Source organism: Cyprinus carpio, chromosome B20, assembly GCF_018340385.1.
Source record: "Cyprinus carpio isolate SPL01 chromosome B20, ASM1834038v1, whole genome shotgun sequence".
Lineage (NCBI taxonomy): Eukaryota > Metazoa > Chordata > Actinopteri > Cypriniformes > Cyprinidae > Cyprinus > Cyprinus carpio.
The window spans coordinates 24,447,849-24,475,795 of NC_056616.1; the positions used below are offsets into that span (position 1 = coordinate 24,447,849).

Consider the following 27,947-nt stretch of genomic DNA (forward strand, 5'->3'; position numbering starts at 1 on the left):
GATTATTTTATTTAAAAAATATATACAAATTTTAATTGTCAGGAATGCAAACATAGCTAACACAGATTAAACATGAACCTAATACATATGATTACAATTGGTTTATATTTGTTTTTTATGATTTTTGTGTGTTTTCATTTATTTATTCATTTAATTTAGGTTATGCTGCATTATTATACAGCAGGTCACAATAGAACATTATTACAAACAATAAGTAAGTCTCATACTTTAACTCTGAAATAGATTAATCATGCACACTGAATTTCTGAAAATTAATAATTACTAATTACTTTATTACTTCATCTCTTAGCAGATTTTGATCACTTTTTGTACCTGAGGAATACAAAAAAAAGTATTATAAATTAAATAAATATTTATTTTAATTATTAATACTGTATTGCATTTTAACGTTCAGTATCATTTCAGAAAACGGAATCTGTACAATATTAATAAATTATTTTATAAGATGTATTTAGATGTATTTATTTAGTAATACACACATATGTAACAATAATATAATAATCATGTTTTAGAATATTTCTGTTATACTTTGTGTAAAACAAATACAAACGGTGCACAACTGTAATTAAACATGATCAGTTACAGTTATGGGAATAGGGAATATAAAATCATATATGAGTATTATGATGATGATTGACGGTCGTTAAACTTTAATAGGTTTCAGTGACAGCAAAGCTGTGCTGTGATTGGTTTATGACGCACACGTGATCCACGGTGACCGTTACACTCTGTCTTTTTCAGCTGCGGAGGATGTGACCTCGTTACATAATAACATCTCTGCACGGTTTACACGCGCTTCTGTGAATGGGACGAACTGCAATGTGGCATAAGAGCCAATCACGATCTGGTTAAGTGCATCTACATTTAAAAAGCTCCGGTTTCCATAGAAACAGACAGAGTTTTGAGAATTCGCGGTGCGCGTGCGCGCTCACCGGTCCAACCGGAAACTTACGCCTATACCGCTATTTGAGCGCAGGAAACAACCTACGGGACAGCACACATCGGGTTTATTGCTGATTAGAAATATGTTATCTAAATGAGCTTTGCAGACAGTTCTTGGCATTTAGGTATTAACCTATTCAAGCCGATAGGAGTTGATTGTGCACGAGCAAAACAGCGGAACGGAGGCGATGAAAATATGGCCACCGAGTGAACCGAGTTTACAAGAAACGGACTTTAACTGCGGTGACACTGGAGAGCAGGTAAATCATTGATTTCATCAGCTTTGAACTCAGTTCATGCACTTATGCAACAGTTAATCACAGTTTGAGTTTCAGAAGAGTTTATAAAGTTCATTCATTGAATATTAAGTATGTGCTGTGATTTTTTATTATTATTATTATTATTATAATGATTATTATTATTATTATTCATGTTTTATGGCGTTATCACGCATTGATGAGAATGAGAAATGATTCCCAAGCGCGTCGGTGTGTGTAAACGCAGGATCTGTTTGTGTAAGTATTTTGGGGTCATGCTCCACTGCACGAGCTGACACCTCAAACTGGTGTGTTGTCATATTGAAATAAAGGGTGTGTCGTGTTGAACTCGATATGCCTCGGACACATGCAGATGTATGCGGTGCATTGTGAGCTGCAGGGAGGAACGGAAATCATATATACCCCTGGAAATTTACTGTTGTGCTGCTATGGAACATAAATGGAAATCTGGCTTATCAGATGACAATACCATGACGCTGTTTTAAAAAGGAGTACAGTAACAAAGAACAGCTGCTTTGTTGCCATTAAACATCTCACTGAGAACTGTGTTAATGGCATGTTTTTTAGGACACTGCATTATTAGTGTGTGATGTGAATATGGTATCCTCATCACTGTAAGGGTGTGTAGATGGATGAATGGTTGCATAGATAGATTTACAAACGCACATATGTTAACCCCTGAAATGATCATCAGCAGTGCGGTGGAAAGTTACTTCTGTGCACTACAATATTGCATTACTCCCTAAAAAGTAAGTAATTACGTCACTTTTTATGGAAAGAGATGAGTTACATTACTTTTGAATAACTTTTTAAATCTTGGCAGGGCTTGCTTGCTTTTATATTTTTATTTATATATATATATATATATAGTAAGTAATTACGTATTTATATATATATATATATATAAGCACTTGTTTAAAATTTGTGAAAGTATGGAAGCTGCCACTAAATAAAAAAATAAACTTTTTATTCAAGGGACTTTTTATTTCACAATTCTAACTTTATTTCTCAGAATTGCAAGTTATAAAGTAAGAATTGCGAGTTTATATTTCGCAATTCTTAGAATTAAAAAAAAAAAATTATTTATTAATTATATAAACTCGCAGTTCTGACTTTTTTTCTCAGAATTGCGAGTTATAAAGTTAGAGTTGCGAGATATAAACTCGCAATTCCGAGAAAAAAAAGATTATTTATTAATCATAACTAGCAATTGCGAGTTTATATCTTGCAATTCTGACTTTATAACTCGCAATTGTCATGTCAGAATTGCATGTATTCATATCATGCAATTCTAAGAAAAAAAGGTTGAATTGTGCGATTAAAAAGTTGCAATTAATTTTATTGAATATAATTTATGTATTGATTAAAGACATAAATGATATTTATCTTATTTAACATTTAGCTAAGTATCGCAGGATTGTATAATATTCTAAGTTTGCATTTGACTGTGTATAATTCGTTTTCAGGAAATGACATTTAGTCTAAGATCATGTTCACACAGCGCACACAATGCCTCTGCACTCACTCCTGATCTCTGTCACCATGGCAACACAAGAGCTGTCAGTCAATACATGGGAAACAAAGTAACTGGAGTTACTTATTTGAAAAAAGTCAGATATTAAACTCAATGCATAAAAAAAAAGTAATGCATTACTAGTTATTTTAAAAAAGTAATCTGATTGCATAACTCGCGTTACCCCCAACACTGCTCATCACACCTTCTCTCTCTCTCTCTGTCTATCAGATGAACGGGTCAGTCGGTCCGATGCGTGTGTTGGTGACCGGCGGCAGTGGGCTGGTGGGGCGAGCGATAGAGCGGGTGGTGAAAGAGGAGAGCGGAGAGAGAGAAGAAGAAGAATGGATATTCCTGTCATCCAAAGATGCCAATCTTATGTAAGAGCTCCTGGCCAAACACTCATCAGACGTCACACAGTTATACAACACAATCATTAAACTATCAATCACATAATATAAAGCATGTACTTTACATTTTATAAGTGCATGTTATGTAAGTATTTACAATAGTGACCTGTTGACACCAAGAATGATAACTCCTGTTTATTAGAAGTGGAGTTCACTGTAGTTTTGTCGCCTTTAACCCTTAAAAGGCGATCATTATCACATATTTGGGACTTTAGCAACCCAGGATGTATATCTAACATGGATGGATGGCTTCTGCTCATCCACTCGCCTTTTGAGGAGTGACCACAGGTTGTCTATGGGATTGAGATCCGGGGAGTTTCCTGGCCAGGGATCCAAAATTTCAATGTAATCCTCTTTATCACTCTTGCTTTGTGACATGGTGCTCCATCATGCTGGAAAATACTAAAAAGAATATCTTAATGACTGGATTTAAAAGACCTTAGACTCTTTAAAACTGAGAGTGAATCAGAACAAATTAAAACCTTTCCAGGTTTATAATCTTCTACTCACTGCAAGGACAAGAGTATTGCTATCAAATCAACTTTAAACGCATTGTGTTATTAATAATGCATCACTGTATAAAGGTCTGCTGAAAAAAACAACAACATTGTGCTTTCTTAAAATAAAGAAAACAAATAGGATGTCGCTTTCTGCCATTTGAGTTTCCTTTCTGTGAACTAGTGTTGCTTTCGTCAATGAAAATTATGACTAAATATCGTCGTCAACGAACCTTTATCATGTGACGAAAACGAGAGGAGACGCAGCGTAAATGCTGGTCATGTGACGATGACTATAATTAAATGTATAATGCAATATCGTTGACGAATAAAAACGAGACTAAATGTGGTTTACAAAATAAAAACTATGCTAAAATGTCTCTTCATGTTTTAACGTTATTTCGTCTCGTTTAGTCGTTAATATTATTATTTTGCAGTATTTTTGTTTCCTGTGTCTCACTGCGCAGATGCGACCGACGTCACTTCCTCAAGTCCCACTCGCGATATTATCAGAGCCCGTCTACGGAGAGCCTTCCCACTCCCTATTAAGTCCTATTGTACTGAATTTTGGTTGCAGTTCCACCAGAGTTCCACTGGGGGCGATCGCCATGAGTGCAAAATGAATGGAAGTCTATGGGGCTAGACGGCTAAATTTGTCCCTTTTACCCGATTGCGGTTGAGAAATCTCAGATCTGATTGTAGGTTTTGCAAGTTCAACATGGGTTATAGGTCGAAAGTTGAATGAACGAGTACTTATGTCTTTTCGATTTCTTACAGGTTGAGTTGTTGTTGCCCATAACACGCTAGCATTCTGCTAATGAACGGATAACGTATGACGTCATGGACATTTTAAAAGACTTTTTAAAGCAAATAAGTGACTCTAAAAAATCTAACACCCAGCAATGTGTAGTTTCTTTGCATCTCCTTTCGAATACAACATTCAAATTACTAGACAAAAAAATTATATCCTGAGAAAAGTGGATTTTGAGGGGGGGTATACCGCCATTGACTTCCATTCATTCTGCACTCGTCCTGTGAGCGCCCTCATATGGAATCAGAGTGGAACTGCAACCAGTTCAAAAGCCGGACGTGTAGTGAGAGTGAAACTTCTCACCATATTAGACATTCTCTGGTATTATTTAGAAGATGACAACAAACAAAGTTAAGCGGGATTTATACTTTCGCCTGGCTCCGCAAGCCTCCGCTGACTGCGAGCGCTCCTTCCCAAACAGACGAGGCTTTTATACTTGTCATGTTCACCGTTGTACTATTCTTTGAAACGACAGGGGAGCGACGAGGAGTAATTGTCCTCTAAAACCGTCGGGAATCACTGGTGAGAAGTCATTTGCCAGTACAAGTCTTATGATGAATGAGTTGATGAGTTAATAATTTCTTTATGTACAAACTTAAAACAGTCTTAAAGGAGCCATGTGTAATGTCTGGCAAAAAAATCAAGTCATACTCCACATTCCATACCAGATGGGGGCAGTATGCCTCAATAAAGTGAATTGGTCTACTCTAGAGTAACAAACGAGAAACGGCATAGTCTCTATGCTCCGCCTCTACCTTCACAACAACCCTAGAGCCATAGCCGAAGCCTAAGAGGACGTTTTGCCTCCAGAGTAATGTTGGGTGATGTCAAGTGATTTTGAAACATGACATCTTCAAGCTACTCCCCTTCACCTTTACCAGTGAATATGTTCATATTCGTTTTGTTCATATTACATTTTTAATTGTATATACACATTATTTGAATTAAATTAATTTGACAGACAGCATTCTGTCAACATCATTGGTCAACATCAGACAGCTGATGTTGACCAAGCTAGCGCCAACCAACGTAACCAGAGCTGCCAACTCTCAAGCATTCACCATGAGACACACGCAATTGACTTTTCACACGCTTTCAAAAACTTGACAGCTCTGAATATAGTGAGTGAGTGCGCGCGCGGCCGGGGCGCTCTCTCTCTCTCTCGGGTTCATTATCATCGAAGACATTTCAAGCTTCTTAGGTAATGTTACATTTTAGCATCAGCTTGGTAGAGATGGGCTTTGGTAGATAACAGGTGAAAACCGGATCGGATCTGTGGGTAAGTTATAGCTAGCTAACTATCAAACGCAGCTACGGTTAGCCATCGCTAACATTAGCACGTTTATCGAACAGCCTTCGATACATTTCTATGTTATAACTTCCCGAAAAAAATACGCAAACATATAAAACAAACTTCTAGCGAAATACTAACAGCATCTTACTTACCAATCAAAAAAGAAATGTTGCAAGTTCGGAGTCGAAGCTCATTTCTTTCAAGTCCATCAGTTGTCTCCAGCGATGGAAAGCAGTGCCGATGTTTACTCTGTTTCGGCTCCTTTTCTTATCGGATTTGATTTGTGATTCCGAGCGCGGTTGCTTGACATCAGGTTCAAGTACGCCCACAAGCCGTGCGAGTTAATCGTGTATTGCAGGTTGGCTGGTGGTTATGTTGCCCGCATACCGCCTCCCATGGCCGAAACTGGTATTACGACACCTGTCGGGCCGTGGCTAGTAATGCTAATGCTAATTAAGGTTGATATCTCTGCAGCACTATAACTTGACATTTTTTTAATGACATCATCGCCCTTATTTCTTCTCATTCTTTTGATGCGTGTAGGTCATTTTTTGGATATTTTTACCTCAATTTTTACACATGGCACCTTTAAACTATTGGCTGTATTACGCAAACACAAGACAACTTTAAGCACATAGTGTATAATTAATATCTAAATGAATTCTAATTCTATTTTATACAATAAAAATAAAACATACTTCAAATAAGTAGCCTTGGACAAACTATGCAAACAAAAAGCACCTGATGGAGTTTGAACTTCACATTAAACTGCTTCTGTTTCACACAAACGCCGACACAGACGTGCATGTTCGGCTAGAATCGCCCTGAACTCGTGCATGTTCGGATGCGGAGCTATGCAGAAAGTAAAAAAAATGCCGTGCACTCCGCCACACGAGTAGTTTGCGTGCACTCAAAGCGAACTTCCAGCAACACCGCGAAGACGTCATATTTTCCGCGCTCACCCAAGTGAACTTGCGGACGCGTTGAGTATAAGGGTGCTTTCACATCTCTAGTTCGGTTCATTTGGTCCGAACCAAGGGCAAACAATTATACATTGTAGCATTTTTCAGCTTTTTTGGTTCATTTTCACACCACACTGATTGCTTTGGTCCGAACCAGTTGAAATGAACCAAAATGCAGTCACATGACAACATCCACATCACTCATTGGCCATGACGTATTTCCTAAACTGCTTTTCGATTGGTCAGAATTTACGTGCGGGAAAATTCCAACATAAGAGGAAAAGCCAGCAAACAACACGGAGACAACACAACTATGGAGAGACGACTGCGCGGGCTGGTTTTGCCCGGGCCATAATCTATTACATTGTTTGTATACACGACAATATGCAAACAATACATTTCTATAATGAAGCGCGGATGCGGCTTGAAAACAACGTTCTAACAACGTTGCAAACGGCGAGCGGACATCGCTCGTAACTTCAAGCGGAGGCGTGCATTAATCCACGAGCTGACATGCTAAAGTGCAAACTGTCAACAAACACTTCCTCATCTCATAATGCACAGCGCAGCTGACTACGGCAGCTGGTTTAGTCCAAAAATGATCAGTACTTTTTGCAGTTGGGTCTGTTCGAGGTCGGATCACGTTCTCACCACAAACGAACCGCTCTAGAGTTCGTTTGAAAGCGTACCGAGACCACCTCTTCAAGCAGGTCTCGGTACGCTTGTTTGGTCCGCCTTTGGTGCGCACCCGAGTGCGATTGCTGCTTTCACACCTGCCCTAACGAACCGCACCAAAGGGGGAAACGAACTCTGGTACGATTCAACCGAACTAAATGAGGCAGGTGTAAAAGCACCCTAAATCAGCCTTGACACAGAGAAAGGGACCGATGGCCGGCCAGCCGGGGTTCGTCTTTGGGAGAAAAATTAGCACATTATTAATATTATTATTATTATTATTATTATTATTATCATTTATTTTATTTAAATGTATGTGTGTGTACTTCTAACATGCTTGGTTGGTAAAATAAATGTTGTAAATTCAAATCAGAGTTTCTTCCGTGTCTGGAATGGATGTATTCTTGAGTCTATAAGGTAACAATAACATAATAAGATAACCTTGTTTGAAATGGGTTTGGCTAAATGAAAATTTTGGTTTCGTCTATACTTCTAGTTACTTGTACCATATTGACTGGGTTAGATAGAACTGCATCACTAAAAAGAGACTAAAATAACATTTTCATTGACTAAAACTAGACTAAATGTCATCAGTTTTCGTCGACTAAAACTAGACTAGACTAAAAAGAGTATGAACGTGACTAAAACTAATAAAAACTAAAATGACAGCTTCACACAAAGACTAGACTAAGACTAAAATTAAAACAGGCCGCCAAAAACAACACTACTGTGAACAAATTGAGCGTGTCAAAATAATGAACTGAAACTCAGCATATATAGGCTACGTTACGTGTCGCACTGTTTTCCCCACTCTTTTTCTGAAAACTGAATATTTTCTGAATATTTCAAGAATTTATTTCTTGTATGTATATATGTACTGCAGATTTTATATACTATATATATAACATAATGTAATAATATTAAGTATTACTGTTCTCATGTTTAATTTGTGTTTGAATAAATCCATAATTTTTTTACGACAGCCACCATTTAAATGTTTATATATAAAAAAAACAGAATTGAAGTAGAAATATTATGTAATTGTAACTTTATTATTTTAAAACTTAATTAAGTGTAATTTTAGCAGTTGTAGGCTTTAACCTTCAATATTATAATACCAAATGACTCTCGTGTATATTTTACAGCATTAGTTGAGAGGTTTTTTCCTTGAAACTGTACCTGATATATATCCAGAATAATCGATATTGAATCGAATTGGTGATCGAATCAAAAGCGTGAAATTTGTGTCAAAACCCAGCCCTAATAGATATATATACATACGGCATTTCACCTGATCTGCGTGTTATCTTTCACTGTTTCTTCATCTTATACAGTAGCATAGATATGATTATTATTAAGATATTGCTGTATTGACAAAATAGAAAAATCCGCCACTTTATATAATCACAACGACACATATTTCCATTACAGTCTTGTAAATACACACATGAACACACACTTGACTGAATATCTGTTTCTTAGGATTACAGAAATCTTTCACTTTATTTCCTGTTGTCTGTTTGTGTCTGTGCTGCTTCAGGAGCGCTGAAGAGACGAGAGCAGTCTTCGAGAGACATCGTCCGACGCACGTCATTCATTTAGCCGCCATGGTGGGAGGACTCTTCAGAAACATGAGACAGAACCTGGACTTCTGGGTAATTATTAACTTAAAAAAAAAAAAAAACTATTGAAATTTAAAAATGTTGGACGTATGTTAGTGTTGAGTAGTTAAACCGTGCATTAATCATATTTGTTTGTTTTCAGAGAAATAATGTGTTTATTAATGACAACGTGCTGCAGGCAGCTCACGACTTCGACGTTGTGAAGGTCGTTTCTTGCCTTTCCACGTGTATCTTCCCAGATAAAACCACCTACCCTATAGATGAAAGCATGGTAGATACACACACACACACACACACACACACACACACACACACACACACACACACACACACACACACGCACACACATTAATAAGCAGATATTGGGATGGTTTGTTTGTCGCATTCTTTTAACGATTCATTCTCTTGTGAAAAGATACTGTAACATTCAAAACACAATCTGTTAATTTGATCAAGATCATCAGTTTCAGTTGTTTTATGATTTGAGAGAGACGATGAGCCGTGTATCCTCCTCACTCTGTTTCAGATCCACAACGGTCCTCCTCACGAGACTAATTTCGGTTATGCGTACGCCAAACGCATGATTGACGTCCAGAACAGGTCAGAGTTCATAGGTCATGAGCTTTTTTCGGGTGTATCCTGTTAAAGCATGTCTGGATCACATTTCAAAAGAGGTCAAATTTTTATCATCAGCTAATAATGAGATTTAAACACATTTTCAGTTCATATTTTAATGAGCGCAGTACTTATTTATATGAATCTTATTGTTCTCAATGGCGAATTTCATTAAAGGTGTTATGAAATGCATTTTTTAAATAATTTCCTGAGATGCACTTTTAATTGCACTTAATAATAATGTTTTTTTTTTCATCCAAAATGGTGATAATATAGATATAAATGTTAGTTTTCTCTGAATTTAGCCTCGGATTTGAACAGGGAAGGGGTATATAAAATAATCCCAATGTAGAGAACAGGTTTTTACACTACTTGCAGGAACAGTGTGAAGTTGATTGTTTAGTCACTGATTCATAAACACGAGTCCTTACATATAACCCCCATCTCAGGTAATGATGCTCATAAAATGCAGTCATATTTTTATGTTTTTATTTTTTTGCATCCAGAAAGGACTTGTTTTATTGAACAGTAGTATTGCTCTTATGATGGATGGACAGACTCTACAGTTCTCCTGGTTTCAAATGCTGGCATTGTAAAAGGGTAGAAAACAATAATTCATATTGTAAAATTGGGAGTTAGTTGTAGTAAGTTGCAGTATGATTTTACTGCGTGTGTAAATATCAAGAACATTCTGACCCCAATCAGTTCTCATTGTCTTGATACAGAAAAAATACTGAAATAATTGTTATATTTAAATCATAATAAACCAAATGCAACATAATAAACACAATGATAAATAATTAGTGCTGTCAAATGATTAATCGCATCAAAAATCAAAGTTTTTGTTTACATTATTTGAGTGTGTGCTGTGTATGTTTATGTATATATATAAATACAAACACATAAATGTGCATATTTAAGAAAAACATGTTTTATGTATTAAATATATTTAATATATATATATATATATATATATATATATATATATATATATATATATATATATATATATATATATATATATATATATAATATATAACATAAGATAAGATACATAGACATAAATATTTTCAAAATATATACTGTTTATGTGTATATACAGTACAGGTCAAAAGTTTGGAAACATTACTATTTTTAATGTTTTTGAAAGAAGTTTCTTCTGTTCATCAAGCCTGCATTTATTTGATCAAAAATACAGAAAAAACAGTAATATTGTGAAATATTATTACAACTTAAAATAATAGTTTTCTATTTGAATATATTTAAAAATAATAATTTATTCCTGTGATGCAAAGCTGAATTTTCAGCATCATTACTCCAGCCTTCAGTGTCACATGTAACATCCAGTCTATCACATGATCATTTAGAAATCATTCTAATATTCTGATTTATTATGAGTGTTGGAAACAGTTCTGCTGTCTAATATATTTGATGAATAAAAGGTTAAAAAGAACTGCATTTATTCAAAATAAAAAAAAATTCTAATAATATATATTCTAATAATATATTTTCTTTACTATCACTTTTTATCAATTTAACACATCCTTGCTGAATAAAAAGTATTGATTTTATTTAAAAAAAAAAAGAAAAAGAAAAATTACTGACCCCAAATTACTGACCAGTAGTGTATATTGTTATTACAAAATATTTATATTTTAAAAACATAGCTTCTTTTTTTTTTTTTTTTTACTTTTTATTCATCAAAGTATCCAAAAAAAGTATCACATGTTCTGAAAAAATATTAAGCAGCAGAACTGTTTCCAACTTTGATAATGAATCATCATATTAGAATGATTTCTAAAGGATCATGTGATAATGATCCTAAAAATTCAGCTTTGCATCACAGAAATAAATGATAATTTAAAGTATAATAAATTTAAAAACAATTATTTTAAATTGTAATAATATTTCACAATATTACATTTTTTTCTGTATTTTTGATCAAATAAATGCAGGCTTGATGAGCAGAAGAAACTTCTTTCAGAAACATTAAAAATAGTAATGTTTCCAAACTTTTGACCTGTACTGTATATATATATATACATATATATAATAAACAGTACACACACGTTAACTCAAACTTTTATTTTTAATGCGGTTAATCGTGATTAATCATCTGACAGCACTATAAATAATATTTTGCAATTTAAATAATGTTTTATTTTTAATGTGCATAGTTAATTGATAATTTATTTTACTATAGTAATGAGATTTTGTGATGATTGTGTATAATTGTCATGAAAACTATATATTTGTTGTTATTTAATTATAGGGGAAATGTTTGTTTATATGTTTCTTAAGTTTAAAAACCAGTCTCTGTGTGTGTGTGTGTGTGTGTGTGTGTGTGTGTGTGTGTGTGTGTGTGTGTGTATTAGGGCGTTATTTCAGCAGTACGGTCGGCGATACACAGCCGTCATCCCCACAAATGTATTCGGACCCCATGACCACTACAACATTGAGGACGGACATGTCCTGCCAGGACTGATCCACAAGACGTACCTGGCCAAGAGTGAGACTCGTTTAACTCACAATCACATTCAGAGCGTCTCACATGTTCACAGGGTGAATGATGTGTGTTTGTGTTGTAGAGGAAGGTACACCTCTGCAGGTCTGGGGCTCGGGTCGCGCTCTGCGGCAGTTCATCTATTCTCTGGATCTGGCTCGTCTGTTTCTGTGGGTTCTGAGGGAGTACGACGAGGTGGAGCCCATCATTCTGTCAGGTACTTAAATATTCAGTTTGATTTAAGGTCATAAAAGGTCTTAAATATCTTTAATGACATAGCGGACTCTTAAATATCATTTTTAAAGGTCTTATATTTAGGAACAGAAAACAGGAATCGTTATGGCCTAATGTGATTATGTAAGCTTGTTTCTGCCAAGGAATGAAAAAACCTTTTTCCCACGGTTTCACAGATAAGGCTTAAGCCTAGTCCCAGACTAAAATGTAAGTCTGAGCTGTTTCAAATGAAAGAAACTTGCACTAACTGATCTTAAAATATATCAGTGCCTTTGTTTTGTCTCAAGATGCACACCAGTAATGTTTTTTTTTCAAAGGCATGGTTATAAAAATAATTTTAATGTCCTTATTGAACTATGGCCTAATCCTGACTTAGTCTAAACCCTGTCTGTGAAACCTGTGTGTGTGTGTGTGTGTGTACAGTATATATATATATATATGTGGCCTTTACCTCACTATTCTGACATTTGAAAATTCTCAAAATGAATTTAGATATAATGCAATTGCAATGAAAAAGAATTATTAAAAAGTCACAAATACCTTTGTTTTATTTCATAAAAAAACAAAAAAACAACAATTGCAATATGCATATTCTGAACTTTGAGGAAAAAAATCCTAAATTATGAGATGTAAACTGTAAGGGAAATTGTATTATTATCTGTATTATTTGCTTTACTTTAGAAAAGAGTGTTGTTTAGATGGTCTGATTGCTTCATCAGTATGCTTGAGTTATTTTGATGTGCTAAAAGACCAACAGGAAATGTGTGTGTGTGTGTGTGTGTGCGCGTGTGTGAAAGCAGTGGTGTATAAAGTACCTGAAAGTCATACTCAAGTAAAAGTGCAGATATCTTACCAGAAAATGAAGTCACCGTTTAGAATATTACTTGAGTAAAAGTCTTTAAGTATGTGATATTTATTGTACTTAAGTACGAAAAGTATTTTTAAATCTTAAACGTACTTAAGTATTGAAAGTGAAAGTACAAGTAAATGCAAATAAGTAAATAAATATATATGTAAAATGTTCATACACAGCTTGAGTAGCAAGATTGTGTTCAGTTTTAAATATTTCTTGCATTTTGTATTTTTTGGGTTAGAATAAGAAGCACTTCATCCGGTACTTAGTGTCTTTCATTCCAGCACAAGAAAACATTTCTATATAATAGCATGTATTTACACAGTTTATGTATCTCAGAGGGGACACGGATTCATTTAAACTGCAGATACAGATGTATAAAAAGGCCTTATGTTTTGTTTTTAACATAAAATGTTGAATACATTTGAAATAATTTAAAACATGAAAAAATAATAGTTGAAATGTGAAATTAAAACCGCCAGCAGGTGTGATTTACCGCCAGCAATTAATGATTGAATCACTGAATCATTTAACGGCTGATTCATTCAGAAACAAAGCATTTGACTGTATTAATGAGTGAATCATTTATTCAACCGATTCGTTCAAAAAGCTGATTCATTCAGAAACAAAGCATTTGACTGTGTTAATGAGTGAATCACTGAATCATTTATTCATCCGATTCGTTCAAAAAGCTGATTCATTCAGAAACAAAGCATTTGACTGTGTTAATGAGTGAATCACTGAATCATTTATTCAACCGATTCGTTCAAAAAGCTGATTCATTCAGAAACAAAGCATTTGACTGTGTTAATGAGTGAATCACTGAATCATTTATTCATCCGATTCGTTCAAAAAGCTGATTCATTCAGAAACAAAGCATTTGACTGTGTTAATGAGTGAATCACTGAATCATTTATTCAATCGATTCGTTCAAAAAGCTGATTCATTCAGAAACAAAGCATTTGACTGTGTTAATGAGTGAATCACTGAATCATTTATTCAACCGATTCGTTCAAAAAGCTGATTCATTCAGAAACAAAACATTTGACCGTGTTAATGAGTGAATCACTGAATCATTTATTCAACCGATTCGTTCAAAAAGCTGATTCATTCAGAAACAAAGCATTTGACCGTGTTAATGAGTGAATCACTGAATCATTTATTCAACCGATTCGTTCAAACGGCTGATTCATTCAGAAACAAAACATTTGACTGTGTTAATGAGTGAATCACTGAATCATTTATTCAACCGATTCGTTCAAAAAGCTGATTCATTCAGAAACAAAACATTTGACTGTGTTAATGAGTGAATCACTGAATCATTTATTCAACCGATTTGTTCAAAAAGCTGATTCATTCAGAAACAAAGCATTTGACCGTGTTAATGAGTGAATCGCTGAATCATTTATTCAACCGATTTGTTCAAAAAGCTGATTCATTCAGAAACAAAGCATTTGACCGTGTTAATGAATGAATCACTGAATCATTTATTCAACCGATTCGTTCAAACGGCTGATTCATTCAGAAACAAAACATTTGACCGTGTTAATGAGTGAATCACTGAATCATTTATTCAACCGATTCGTTCAAAAAGCTGATTCATTCAGAAACAAAACATTTGACTGTGTTAATGAGTGAATCACTGAATCATTTATTCAACCGATTTGTTCAAAAAGCTGATTCATTCAGAAACAAAGCATTTGACCGTGTTAATGAGTGAATCGCTGAATCATTTATTCAACCGATTTGTTCAAAAAGCTGATTCATTCAGAAACAAAACAAAGCACTGAATTTGACCGTGATTCGTTAATGAATGAATCACTGAATCATTTATTCAACCGAATTCGTTCAAACGGATTGATTCATTCAGAAACAAAACATTTGACTGTTAATGAGTGAATCACTGAATCATTTATTCAACCGATTCGTTCAAAAAGCTGATTCATTCAGAAACAAAGCATTTGACCGTGTTAATGAGTGAATCACTGAATCATTTATTCAACCGATTCGTTCAAACGGCTGATTCATTCAGAAACAAAGCATTTGACCATGTTAATGAGTGAATCACTGAATCATTTATTCAATCGATTCGTTCAAAAAGCTGATTCATTCAGAAACAAAGCATTTGACCGTGTTAATGATTTAATCACTGAATCATTTATTCAACCGATTCGTTCAAAAAGCTGATTCATTCAGAAACAAAACATTTGACCGTGTTAATGAGTGAATCACTGAATCATTTATTCAACCGATTCGTTCAAAAAGCTGATTCATTCAGAAACAAAGCATTTGACTGTGTTAATGAGTGAATCACTGAATCATTTATTCAACCGATTCGTTCAAACGGCTGATTCATTCAGAAACAAAACATTTGACCGTGTTAATGAGTGAATCACTGAATCATTTATTCAACCGATTCGTTCAAACGGCTGATTCATTCAGAAACAAAACATTTGACCGTGTTAATGAGTGAATCACTGAATCATTTATTCAACCGATTCGTTCAATCACGGCTGATTCATTCAGAAACAAAACATTTGACCGTGTTAATGAGTGAATCACTGAATCATTTATTCAACCGATTCGTTCAAAAAGCTGATTCATTCAGAAACAAAGCATTTGACCGTGTTAATGAATGAATCACTGAATCATTTATTCAACCGATTCGTTCAAACGGCTGATTCATTCAGAAACAAAACATTTGACTGTTAATGAGTGAATCACTGAATCATTTATTCAACCGATTCATTCAAATGGCTGATTCTTTTAGAAACAAAGCATTTGACCGTGTTAATGAGTGAATCACTGAATGATTTATTCTACCGATTCGTTCAAAAAGCTGATTCATTCAGAAACAAAACATTTGACTGTGTTAATGAGTGAATCACTGAATCATTTATTCAACCGATTCGTTCAGAAACAAGCAATATTATGTCTAAAATGTAAGTCACTTACTGCTTTACTGAACTTGTATAATGATTATTAAATGTGTTCATGCATCTGCAGAAAAACGGTTCTCTTTGTGTGATATAGATTAAGGTAACTAGGCCTACATTAAACTAATAAAAAGCATACAGAAGCTTTTTTTCCGTTTACAGTTTAGAATGCCTGAATATTGATTTTTAATAAACTTATAAATCGGAGTAAAAGTATACATTTTAATTAGGAAATGTAGTGGAGTAAAAGTAAAAGTTGTCTGAAATAAAGTTCAGGTACTCCCAAAAAATACTGTGTAGATTGTATCTTTTTAAATGAATAGCTGGAAGTAGTAAGCATAAACACTTCAAAATAAAAGTCCTGGTGCAATCCAGTCTTTTTTAATAATTAAAAGTCCTGCATTATGCATGCAATCTTTTTTCTGGATACTATTAGTATTTAGCCTAGCTTAGACAATAAACCCTATCTAGCGTTTAAACGTGTGTAAGCAAAGACTTTAATTTCTTTAAACACATTATTGTCATATCAGTAGAATTTTTGTATATATTGATATAAACCCATTTCAATACATATGCATATATTGAATAAAACGTGGCTTTAAACGTGCAGTGACTTAAACGTGTGCTCCTGAGAATCTGAGATAGCTTGATTGTTTCTCATTGTCTTTATTTGTTTATCTCTAGTAGGAGAGGAGGATGAATTGTCCATAAAGTTTGCAGCGGATGCTGTGGTTGAAGCCTTGGGCTTTGAAGGTGATGTGATCGTATCCTTTTTACACATAAACAACCAAAAAAACTCAATAAGCATCATAACAGGAGACCTTGAATGATAGAATTTTCCTTTTTGGGGGGAATAAACTCTCTAAACAGCCGAACCTTAACGAAGCGCTCTCAGTATGACACTAGTAAAGCAGACGGTCAGTTCAAGAAAACCGCCAGTAACGCCAAACTACGCAAATACCTGCCAGACTTCAAGTTCACGCCGTTCAGAGCTGGTGATCTTCTCACACATGCAGTTACTGAATGTTTTTCCAATAGTAAAAAAGAATCTTTATAGAAGCTTTGCTCTTTTATTTTCCAGCCATCAAGGAGACGTGTGATTGGTTTGTGGCCAATTACGACTCCGCCCGTAAATGAAGTTCTTCACGTCTCATTGGCTGTGGAGAGTCTGAACGCCGTTCAATGCTGGAAACCGAACAAGGGACTAATCAGACAACACTTAACTCATTTTTACAAAGACAAACTCACGGAACATTTTTCTTAAAATATGTGCATTTTCCAGGGATGCAGTAAAACTGCACAATGCTGTGTTTTCAAATGCATTCATTAATAATGCATCAAACTGCTTCAGACAGCACCGCACGAGCTAGCGGCTATGTGCGGGACACCCTTAGTATCTCAACCAAGGTTTAAGATTAACACTAGCCAAAAGAAAGTAAAAACCCACGTTGGTGAGTATTTGAAAATGTGTACAATTTTTATTCTATGGTAGTTTTATGGTCAATGCATGGTTGCGAGAAAGTAGTGCAGTTGTCAAATCGCAAAAGCTGCGGTTTAAATATATAAATATATGTAGTCCGACGCGATGCATGTTTGCAGCGAGAGTCTTTAAATCTGTTGTCAGCAAAACACTGCTTCGTGAGGCTTGAATCAAACTCACCAAGTCACGTGGTTTCAGCAAATGTTTTCAGTCATACTGTTTTGTTTTTTTTTTGGTTTCGAAACATTACAAAATTTGCTGCTAGATTATGATCTCATGAATGAAGGAGATTCTAATAGTTGACTTTGGGTCAGTTTTATGATGTAGGTTCATTTAATCAATTGTTATACTTTATGCGCGTATAATGCAATAAAGGAGAATGATAGTTATTTTAGGGCAGGGTATGTGATTTCAGAAAGCATAATATCCCACCCTCCCTGCATAATCAGTCTCACAATCAGCCACACCTTCAAGAGGCTAAGCAGCGACCCGACGAGAGACGGCACTGCTGGAGGGTCACCTCATGTCTCATTCACCTGTGACAAGACATTACAGTATAAAGCACATATAACAATGCGTAGAGTATTACAATAAGAACATAATAGCGTAGTGTAACCCACTGAAGACGTATAACAAAAAATGTTTTTGAACCCTGCCTTTAACTAGCTAATTGACCAAGCGTTGCCTAAGAACACACAAATCAATAAAACAGATTTTACAGAATTTTCACATTTACCGGTATTTAATTATTTGCTCAACGCACACTTTGCAGTGAGTTTGTAAAAGGTGTGTGAAGTGCATGGTTGGGCTGCGTTTTCGTTTGCATTTACACCGTTTGACCAGCAGGTGTCGCCAGTCTATAGCGTTTCGAGCGCGTCCTGAAAAGCTTCTTGTCTGAGCCAGAGCTTTAGAGCCGCCTGCTTGAGAAGAGACCGCTGCAGTCCAGAGAGAAGTGAGATTAGTGCATCACGTGATTCACACTAATGTGCTTGTGGATACATTGGATCTCATTTAAATTCTGTTGCGTTTATATGAAAATAACTCTGGCAGGACCCAAAGTAGGCTATTGGTATTCATTCATTGAGAAGCGCGGTTTAATAAAATAAGACCACTCTGGAATGATTTTATATGTGTTGGAACTGGCTTTGAAAATGACAACTGAAGTAGAGAGAGCTGCGTTTATTATCATTATGATAAAATATATTTTATGGATGACCTAGATGAATGATCACATGCCTGATTTTATTTGAACTCTGTACTGTACATTTTCTGTGTTTCACTGATCTGTCAGTCAGGGTTTGTTCTTGGTTTATTTTCTAATGATATGTAGGTACTGTATAGTTTAATAACAGGCTCGTATTCGAAACGATGCTTTTCTATATGAAGGAGTTTTGGAATATGTATGGTTTCCCGAATCACACAGAAACCTGAACTCTCAGTATTATATGGTCAAGACCAGGGCTCGAATTGCAGGGGATGCATCCCCCTTGTTGAAAAAATAAATAAATAAAATAAAGACCAAAAGCATCCCCTCTGTAAAACCAGCATCCCCTTTAGATGAACAATGTTGTGTGTGATGTAAAACTCATCATGCAAAAGAAATGATCACCTTGTTATTTCCCCTGTTCTGTTCAAAAATGTCATTAGAAACTTTTTTTTTTTTTTTTTTAAGCAATAAGCTTTAAACCCCATTTACATTTATTTTAGCGCTCTGAGTTCTGCACATATAATATCTAGGTAGAACGAACCATCATTTTGCCAAAATCTAAACATAAAAGATGTGATAGATCATTAGATACGAATAAATCTTTGTTAATATTAAATTTTGTGAGATCGCATTTAACTGAGATGAGTTACAGCTTTTTTAATGATTAAGTTTAAACTTGTTAACTTGACATTTAACAAGTTAATGTTTAGTGACTTGCATTTGAGAAACACTGTTGTCCAAACTGTGCTCTATTTCCTCAACAAAAAGTCACAGCTGGGCATCTCCATGCAAACACAACAGTGTTGTGTTGAATGAATCTGTGTTTATGAATGAATGAGTCAATGATTCAGTCGCCTGTACTTGCTACATTCCTGAATGAATCAGCTGTTTGAACAAATCAGTTGAATTAATGATTCAGTGACAAAGATATTATTTAAATAATTTAAAGCATTAATCTCATAAAATTGTTATAATGAATTGAATTGCACCTCCTACACCTTGTTAAACAATCTGTAAATATATCTAAATGCTATTTTGTGTTCTTCTGAGCCACTTCTGTAGTGCCAAGATGAATTTTGTTAATGCTACTGATTTCATTTGATTTGTAACCTATTCTTCCTGATTCTATGTCATTGAAAATTTAAAAGCTCATTCTGTTAGGCCACACAAGGAAAACAAGGTTATTAATCATATACTTAATGATGTAAAATGGAAGAAAAAAATGCATGAGTTGCTTTGAGGGTTGTGTTTAGGGGTGAGGTTAGACTGCTGATTTACAAAACATGCAGGAAAAAAACACAAAATGTATTCTCTTTCCAGAGAGCAAAAATGAAGAATAAACGAAAAATAAACTGTAAATTGCACAATGGTAGTATTTGTTGTACTGAACTTTTAAATTACTGTAGGCTACATATTTTTTTGTTCTAATTTCGAGGTGAAATATTACCGTTTGCCCTGCATGTAAATGTATGAATAGATAGCTGAAATGTAGGTGTGTGTATCCATAAACCAGTCAGCTGATAGCATTGTACTCCTGAAGGAAAAGTTTTCCTATCTGCTCAGGAAGCAACAGACAGCGAGCCAGAGACCACACACCGGAGAGCAGGTAACTTACTGTTCTTCAAACATTAAACACGAGTATTCATCTGCTGTGAAAGTTTGTTCCGTTTACACCCTACCAGTTGCAGTTGTTTGCATAAAATCTTTTATCTTGTGCTTTAAGTGTTTATAATAAGTTCGTTCTTTGTGGTGCATTTCTATGCGTTGTATTTCATGTGCTCATGTTTATCTGGGCAAGTCGGGTCTCCATAAAGCGTCGAAACCAGGATTTTCTTTAGATTATACACTAAATTTCGGTTTCTTTTTCACCAAACCCTATCGTGTAGCTCCAGACGGCACGTGTCGCGTTCTGCGATCATTTTGCGTTTGTCCTTTTTGTGGTGCAAAAAAAAAAAGAGAGAGAGAGAGAGAAGGCATATGGCATTATTATAACAACACCAGGGCCAGCTAATAATTTTTTTATTTTATTTTAAATTTAATAGTAAATTTTTGGGTGAAGTAGTTTCCCTTTATAGTGTGCGCGACTTGTGCGTTCATTGATATACAAATAAATAATTATAAGGAATGTAATGTATAAATCCCGCCTAGTGTTTTTTTTTTTTTTTTTGTTAAATGCATGAGTTGATACCCATCGGTGATGTGTTCTCGTGTTGACTTACAGGGTGTGTCAGCTGTTAAACTTGCTTTACGGGTTCAGCTGTCTGTTTTCATTGTGAGAGGAAGAGGAAGAACAGCTGTTTCCACTGAGATCAAACAAACATTTAGATAAATGGTGCTATGGTACGATAATGAAAATATAATCTTTGTCAGTACTGTGCAACTACACGTTCACGGTACGTTTCCAAAACAAATATGGCATTTCCTTGGTTTTGTTTTGAACGGAAATTCACTGGGGTTTCAGAGTGAGTTGCGCGTGTCCCCAGGGGGCGCTAGAGCGCGCGGGGAGCATGTTGTTATATCCTGGTAATGACTATGTTATTAATATGTAATAGTGATGATGAAACATAGATGAACGAGCATGGCGTGCTTGATGATCGTGAAAAGCGCATAGCAACCTAAAACAGATTCCGGTTGCTGAGCCACGTTCAGTGCTTGTGTGCAAATACACCTGTGACATTGTTGAATCAGTATTAGGCTACTGTGCCAAGTATGCTTTCTGTGTTCACAGTTACAATAAATCCAAGCAGGTTTCAACTCTATAAAAGTTTTCCATTTCTGTCGACTGAACCGGCCATGCCATCAATTATGAATTAATCATTTGAGTCGGTCCTTTTCTTTTCACTAAACAGGCCAAACGGGTTTGCAAAACGGTCTGAGTCCATTTGCACATCCTCTTAAGCGGTTTCTCGGTCAGTAAAACAGAGGTACACTCAGGAACACAGAGAAGAAGCAGCAGCAGCAGCGCTGGACGAAGTGGATATTTCAGCAGCAAACCCCTGAAACAAGAGGCTACTTTTCGAGAGGTAACAGATAAGATTCAGCTATGTGAATAAGGCTTAGTCCCAGACTAAAATGTAAGTCCGAGCTGTTTCAGCTGAAAGAAACTTGCACTGACTGATCTTAACATATATCAGATGCACACCAGTAATGTTTTTTTCTAGAAATTAATTAAATGTCATAATTGATCCATGGCTTAATCCTGGTTTAGTCTAAACCCTGTCTGTGAAACCTGACTAAAGTGTTTTTGTGTCTACTTGCGCATCTCTCAGTTGTTTTCCTACGTGAACATTTCTGTGCCATTTATAAAAAGTTTAAAATGTGTATAGAGACACCTGAGCTGTTGCTGATCATCTGGTCTGACGAGTCTCAATCTTAGGAGTTACATTAATTACTGTACACAGCAGCTTCTGGCTTTAATAAGCTGCTAAGTTAAGCAATTGTATGCATCTGAATACTGGATCCGTGATTGGGTCTTAAAGTGACAGCAGCCTAAAATACACCCCTCTATTAATTAATGTTTAGTATTGAATACTAACTTACTAGTATACCTACTAGAAAAATGCCCTGTTTATTTTGTTTGTATGCCACCATTTCTTGTAATTTGCTTATTTGTTTTTACTATCTCATTGATTTTACTAAATCAGTGGTCTCAGACTCAATTGCTGGAGGGCCACAGGTCTGCAGGGTTTAGCTCCAAATCACACCTGCTTGGAAGTTTCTATTGATCCTGAAGAGCTTGATTAGCTGGGTCAGGTGTGTTTGATTAGAGTTGGCGCTAAACTGTACAGAGCTGTGGCCCTTCAGGAACTGAGTTTGAGACCAATGCACCAAATAATTGCTTGTAAACTTTTTACATATTACGGCGTTAGTTTTTACTTTGTGGTGTTGAATTTCGAGGAGTTTGGCAGCATTGATCATATACATTGTGTCAGAAAGGAGCCCCTGTTTAGACAAATATTTGATTATTACTGTAGCTCCTGTTTTCACGTGTATTTTAACCCCTGAAGTCTTCATCAAACCCCATCTCTCTCTCTCTCTGTCTGTCAGATGGACGGGTCAGTCGGGCCGATGCGTGTGTTGGTGACCGGTGGCAGTGGGCTGGTGGGGCGAGCGATAGAGCGGGTGGTGAAAGAGGAGGGCGGAGGGAGAGAAGGAGAAACATGGATATTCCTGTCATCCAAAGAGACCAATCTTGTGTAAGAAACACTCATTAGAGGTCACACACATAACACAATCATTAAAGGGATAGTTCACCCAAAAATGAAAATGTGATGTTTATCTGCTTACCCCCAGGGCATCAAAGATGTAAGTGACTTTGTTTCTTCAGTAGAATACAAACAAAGATTTTTAACTCAAACTGTTGCAGTCAGTCTTATAATGGCAGTCAATGGGCTCCACGGTTTCGGGAGTAAAAAAACATACGCAAACAAAACCAAATTAAACCCTGCAGTTCATGACGATACATTGAGGTCTTAAGACACGAAACGATCGGTCTGTACAAGAAACTGAACTGGAGCCATTGACTGCCATTATAAGACTGATAGACTGCAATGGTTTGAGTTAAAAATCTTCGTTTGTATTCTACTGAAGAAACAAAGTCACTTACATCTTGGATGCCCTGGGGGTAAGCAGATAAACGTCAAATTTTCATTTTTGGGTGAACTATCCCTTTAAAATATGCCATAACATATTGTATAACATGCACTTTATATATAATGCAAGCATTCAATGAGAACTTTACATTAATCAGTGAATCACGCCAAAGAGCTCCGCCCTCTGCCATGAAGCACTGAGAATAACAGTCACCCTATGCTCTGAATTTGAAATATGTGTAAATATGAATATTTTGCAATGAATGTTAAAATATGTTGTTTCAATATACACAACCAGCATCTTTATATAAATAGTTTTATATTCACTCATAAATGTTCTTGCTTAGCTAGTAGTATTTAAACACTTCACATCAAAGCTGGAATTCAGACAAAGACGAAGCTCCAAGTTAAGTGCTTTTATTTGTCACATGCATGGTAAATATATTCACACGTGCTGCTTCAGGAGCGCTGAAGAGACGAGAGCAGCCTTCGAGAGACATCGTCCGACACACGTCATTCATTTAGCCGCCATGGTGGGAGGACTCTATAGAAACATGAGACAGAACCTGGACTTCTGGGTAATTATTAACATTAAGCAACAAGGTTGGAAATATCACTGTTAAATTATTGCACTGTATATTGATTGTATGGGATTCTTGTTTTCAGAGGAATAATGTGCACATCAATGACAATGTGCTGCACACGTCTCAGGAGTTCGGGGTGGTGAAGGTCGTTTCCTGCCTGTCTACGTGTGTTTTTCCAGATAAAACCACCTACCCTATAGATGAGACCGTGGTAAAGCACACACGCACACACACACACATTAAATGGCAGATGTTCCATGCAGTATGTGTTTACATGAGTCATGTTCCGTGATCATTCGAAATCCATTCATTCATCTCAAATTTCCTTAATTTAATTGAAACCAAGCTGTAAAAATGTCAGAAACTTTGAGATACATTTAGAATACATTACCGCCCTCATTAACATGTCAAAAATTCCTATTTTGCTGTTCACAAACTTGTCCTGTCCCATCCCATCACAGTGATAGATACAATCATCCCTAAACAAATGATCTCCCTAAAAGACCTAATAGCTATTTAAAATGCATGATAAGAGAAATTGAAGTAACTGGATGTCTGATTGGTTTCATGAGCCTGTTTGCATGAATTGTGTAAAAAAAAAAACCCTTGTGTCTCTCCCTTTCTGTGTGTCAGATGCACAGCGGTGCCCCGCACGAGTCTAATTACGGTTATGCCTACGCCAAACGCATGATTGACATCCACAACAGGTCAGTTCTGCTCTCTTGGTGTCAAAGTTCAGTGATTATGAGCTGTTTTGTTTTGGGTGATTCTCATGAGAACATGTCTGGATTACTGCTGTCATCATGCTTTTGTCTGCATGGGCGTGGTTTGACATCTGGGCTGTTGGTGCCAGACCGTGATACTAGGTATTCAGGTTTCTAGGTTTCACGTTATACATTCACGCGACCTGTTTAAATAGTCTTGTCTTGATCTTGAACATCAGTTACTAGGGTGACCATCTGGTTACTGCTCTGTTGCAGGTCAGCAGGTGTGAAAGATTTGCTAACGGTACGGGACAAGTGTGTGGGAGAGATATATTTACTATCGTTATACTATGTAACTATTGATTTACACTACTTGGAAAGCCTAACTGGCATTACGTTGGATGATAATGATTTAAATGGTCAGTAAGCTTTATTAATGGTTACCTGCTCAGTGACCGGCAGTCAACTTGCCAAGGTTCGAGTGATACAACTGCACTTCAATTGTATGGCGAATGGTAAATGCAAGAGCTGTCAATCTGAGAGATCAATCCAATACAAGTGCGCTAACTCTGTAAAACAGATCAACAGGTCTTTACTCATCGTCCCTACCAACCAATAAGACAAGTGGCATTAGGTTTATTATTTGTTTGTTGTTTAACAATATTGATAGTTCATGATAACTTCCCTGGAGGGCAAAACATCCATAGAACTGTGGTACAGGCTTGTCATTTTCCATCTGTTTCAAACAATGAATATTTAAATCACCTCTGGCAAGACAAAACAAAGATATGTGAACAAACTGGAAGTTTTGGGCACTTGCATACAGTACATATACATCACCTGCTGAAGTATTTAAATCACTAAATGCCGACAAACCAGACTGAACAGATTTGAGACACAAACAGGATTTGGAAAATGATTATGATTTTTAGATATTAACTACTTCAGGTGTTTTACTTGCTTGCAAGCTAAATAGCTATTCTGTGCATTGTTGATGCGTAAATAAAACATTCATTAAACATTCACAATAACCTTTGTGCTTTGTCAAGTGTTAATTTGTTATAAGTTACAAGTTGTGGACTTTTGATGTTTATGTGATTGTTATTGTAACATAATCCAGGTTACCTGTATTAGATGACGTAATCTGACTACTTTTAGATTACTTTTGTAAATTTAAAATAAGTTTGATTTAAAATTTAACATAGCATATTGATATAAAAAGCAAAGAGAAAGAAAACATTGAATTTTTTTATTAAATGCATTAAAAATTATTACACCAGGGTTGTACAGTATAAATTATTTAAATGTTTAAACACTAGAAATATAAATATTTTGTGTGTTTACCTTGCCTTGTGTGTGTTTGTCTTTTAGGGCGTTATTTCAGCAGTACGGTTTGAAATACACAGCCGTCATCCCCACCAACATGTTCGGACCCCATGACAACTACAACATTGAGGACGGTCACGTGATGCCGGGGTTGATCCACAAGACGTACCTGGCCAAGAGTGAGACTCGTTTAACTCACAATCACATTCAGAGCGTCTCACATGTTCACAGGGTGAATGATGTGTGTTTGTGTTGTAGAGGAAGGTACACCTCTGCAGGTCTGGGGCTCGGGTCGCGCTCTGCGGCAGTTCATCTATTCTCTGGATCTGGCTCGTCTGTTTCTGTGGGTTCTGAGGGAGTACGACGAGGTGGAGCCCATCATTCTGTCAGGTACTCCAGCTGTGTTTGACGTCACACGTGTTGGGTCTGTTTCATCAGAGCTCATTGGTTGATCATGTTTCTTCGTTTCTTTGTCTAGTCGGGGAGGAGGATGAGTTGACTGTAAAGGATGCTGTGGACGCTGTGGTTGAAGGATTCGGGTTCGAAGGGGAAGTTATCGTATCCTTTCTCACACAAACAGTGTCTGCAGATATTTTTAGAGTTGATAAAAATCTTTTTTTCTGTGCAGCACAAGATGAGATATTTTGTAGAATTTCCAGGTTGTTCAAAAGCTGTTGAGCTTCAAAAACCAATATAAAAGTAATCCACAAATGAACTAACCCTCAAAGCATTCGTTCACAGACTTACAGCCGAACCTTAACTAAGCGCTCTCAGTATGACACTAGTAAATCAGACGGTCAGATCAAGAAAACCGCCAATAACGCCAAACTACGCAAATACCGGCCAGACTTCAAGTTCACGCCGTTCAAACAAGGTGATCAGCAAGAGATTCAGCATTTATGCCATGTTTTCAATAGTACTAACAAGTAGTGACCCAAAACAATAATTTTTATTTAAACATTTCTTTATTTTCAGCCGTCAAGGAGACATGTGATTGGTTTGCGGCCAATTATGACTCCGCCCGTAAATAAAGATCTTCACATCTGATTGGCTGTGGAGAGTTTGAACACTGTTCAATGCTGGAAAACCAAACCATGACTGATCAGACACTTCCAACAACCCTTGATAATTTTTAGGAAGGAAAAATCACTGGACGCTGCCACTGAAGATCAACTTTAATGTTTTTCTCAATGTGCAGTCACTAATTCCATCTTAAACACCTCTGATTGGCCACTGGATTCAAGATATCTACAGATATATCTATGACTGGCTACATGGCTCAACACTGCAAAAGCATTGAAGGGGTTGTTTATATGTGTGTGATGTAGGAAACAGCATCAAAAACAACATTTTTGAGACTATCTTTGAGACTACACCTCAGTTTTCAGGAGAAAATGTTCAGCTGAAAGCTAAATTTGCACATGGTTTGTCTTTAAGCATATTAAAAGCATCACACAGACATGTAAATGGTTAAAAATGAGACTTTAAACATTTTATTTGTGCTCTGTACTGTGACTGGTGATGTACATTTTCTTCTGTTTTTAATGGTGTTTCAATCAGGGTATCTTCTGGGTTTGTTTTCTAATGACATGTAGCTACTGTACCTTTTTACAATAAACTCGTATTTAAAATAATGATGTTTAATGTGCTTTTTCTGTATGTATAATTTTGGGAATATTTTAAGGGTTCCCACATAATGCGATTTTTTTTTTTTTTTTTTTTTTTTTTTTTTTAATTTCCGGCATTTAGCAAGTTTATATTGTGGTTTACGCAAAACAAAGTCGTGAAGATAAGTGTGATATACAAATATAAATCGAGAAAAATCAGGAAGCTCCAAAATAAATTGTACAAATGAGATTACACTCAAAGGATCTAAGAATTTTGAATG

General features: G+C 35.9%; 1 protein-coding gene across 6 annotated transcripts; it reads left to right on the forward strand.

The window, feature by feature from the left end:
* The first annotated feature begins 744 nt into the window (after positions 1 to 744).
* Positions 745 to 27,693, forward strand: LOC109113531 (GDP-L-fucose synthase-like). Of its 6 annotated transcripts, XM_042747314.1 has the most exons (11): positions 17,307 to 20,459; positions 21,703 to 21,876; positions 22,901 to 23,049; positions 23,909 to 24,023; positions 24,112 to 24,240; positions 24,663 to 24,736; positions 26,105 to 26,238; positions 26,318 to 26,449; positions 26,538 to 26,617; positions 26,834 to 26,933; positions 27,035 to 27,693. In XM_042747314.1, exons 3-11 carry the CDS (start codon positions 22,901 to 22,903, stop codon positions 27,088 to 27,090), a joined length of 969 nt encoding a protein of 322 aa, XP_042603248.1. In that variant the 5' UTR covers positions 17,307 to 20,459; positions 21,703 to 21,876; the 3' UTR covers positions 27,091 to 27,693. The 6 variants fall into 6 exon arrangements, 5 of the variants coding, with proteins under 5 accessions (XP_042603245.1, XP_042603246.1, XP_042603244.1 ...); XM_042747311.1 differs by lacking the exons at positions 21,703 to 21,876; positions 22,901 to 23,049; positions 23,909 to 24,023; ... (5 more) ...; positions 26,834 to 26,933; positions 27,035 to 27,693 and adding exons at positions 745 to 1,223; positions 2,986 to 3,134; positions 8,944 to 9,058; ... (4 more) ...; positions 16,851 to 16,930; positions 17,062 to 17,161 and having other exon boundaries at positions 17,248 to 20,217; XM_042747312.1 differs by lacking the exons at positions 21,703 to 21,876; positions 22,901 to 23,049; positions 23,909 to 24,023; ... (5 more) ...; positions 26,834 to 26,933; positions 27,035 to 27,693 and adding exons at positions 745 to 1,223; positions 2,986 to 3,134; positions 8,944 to 9,058; ... (4 more) ...; positions 16,854 to 16,930; positions 17,062 to 17,161 and having other exon boundaries at positions 17,248 to 20,217.
* Positions 27,694 to 27,947: the final 254 nt, after the last annotated feature.

What these genes read in the sequence shown, in the direction of transcription:
- LOC109113531 (XM_042747311.1), top strand. Translation starts at nt 1,152, where the DNA reads ATGAAAATATGGCCACCGAGTGAACCGAGTTTACAAGAAACGGACTTT. An exon ending in GGAGCCCATCATTCTGTCAG is followed by an intron (nt 12,361 to 16,850) that starts GTACTTAAATAT and finishes GTTTATCTCTAG; the next exon opens with TAGGAGAGGAGGATGAATTG. An exon ending in GCTTTGAAGGTGATGTGATC is followed by an intron (nt 16,931 to 17,061) that starts GTATCCTTTTTA and finishes AAGCGCTCTCAG; the next exon opens with TATGACACTAGTAAAGCAGA.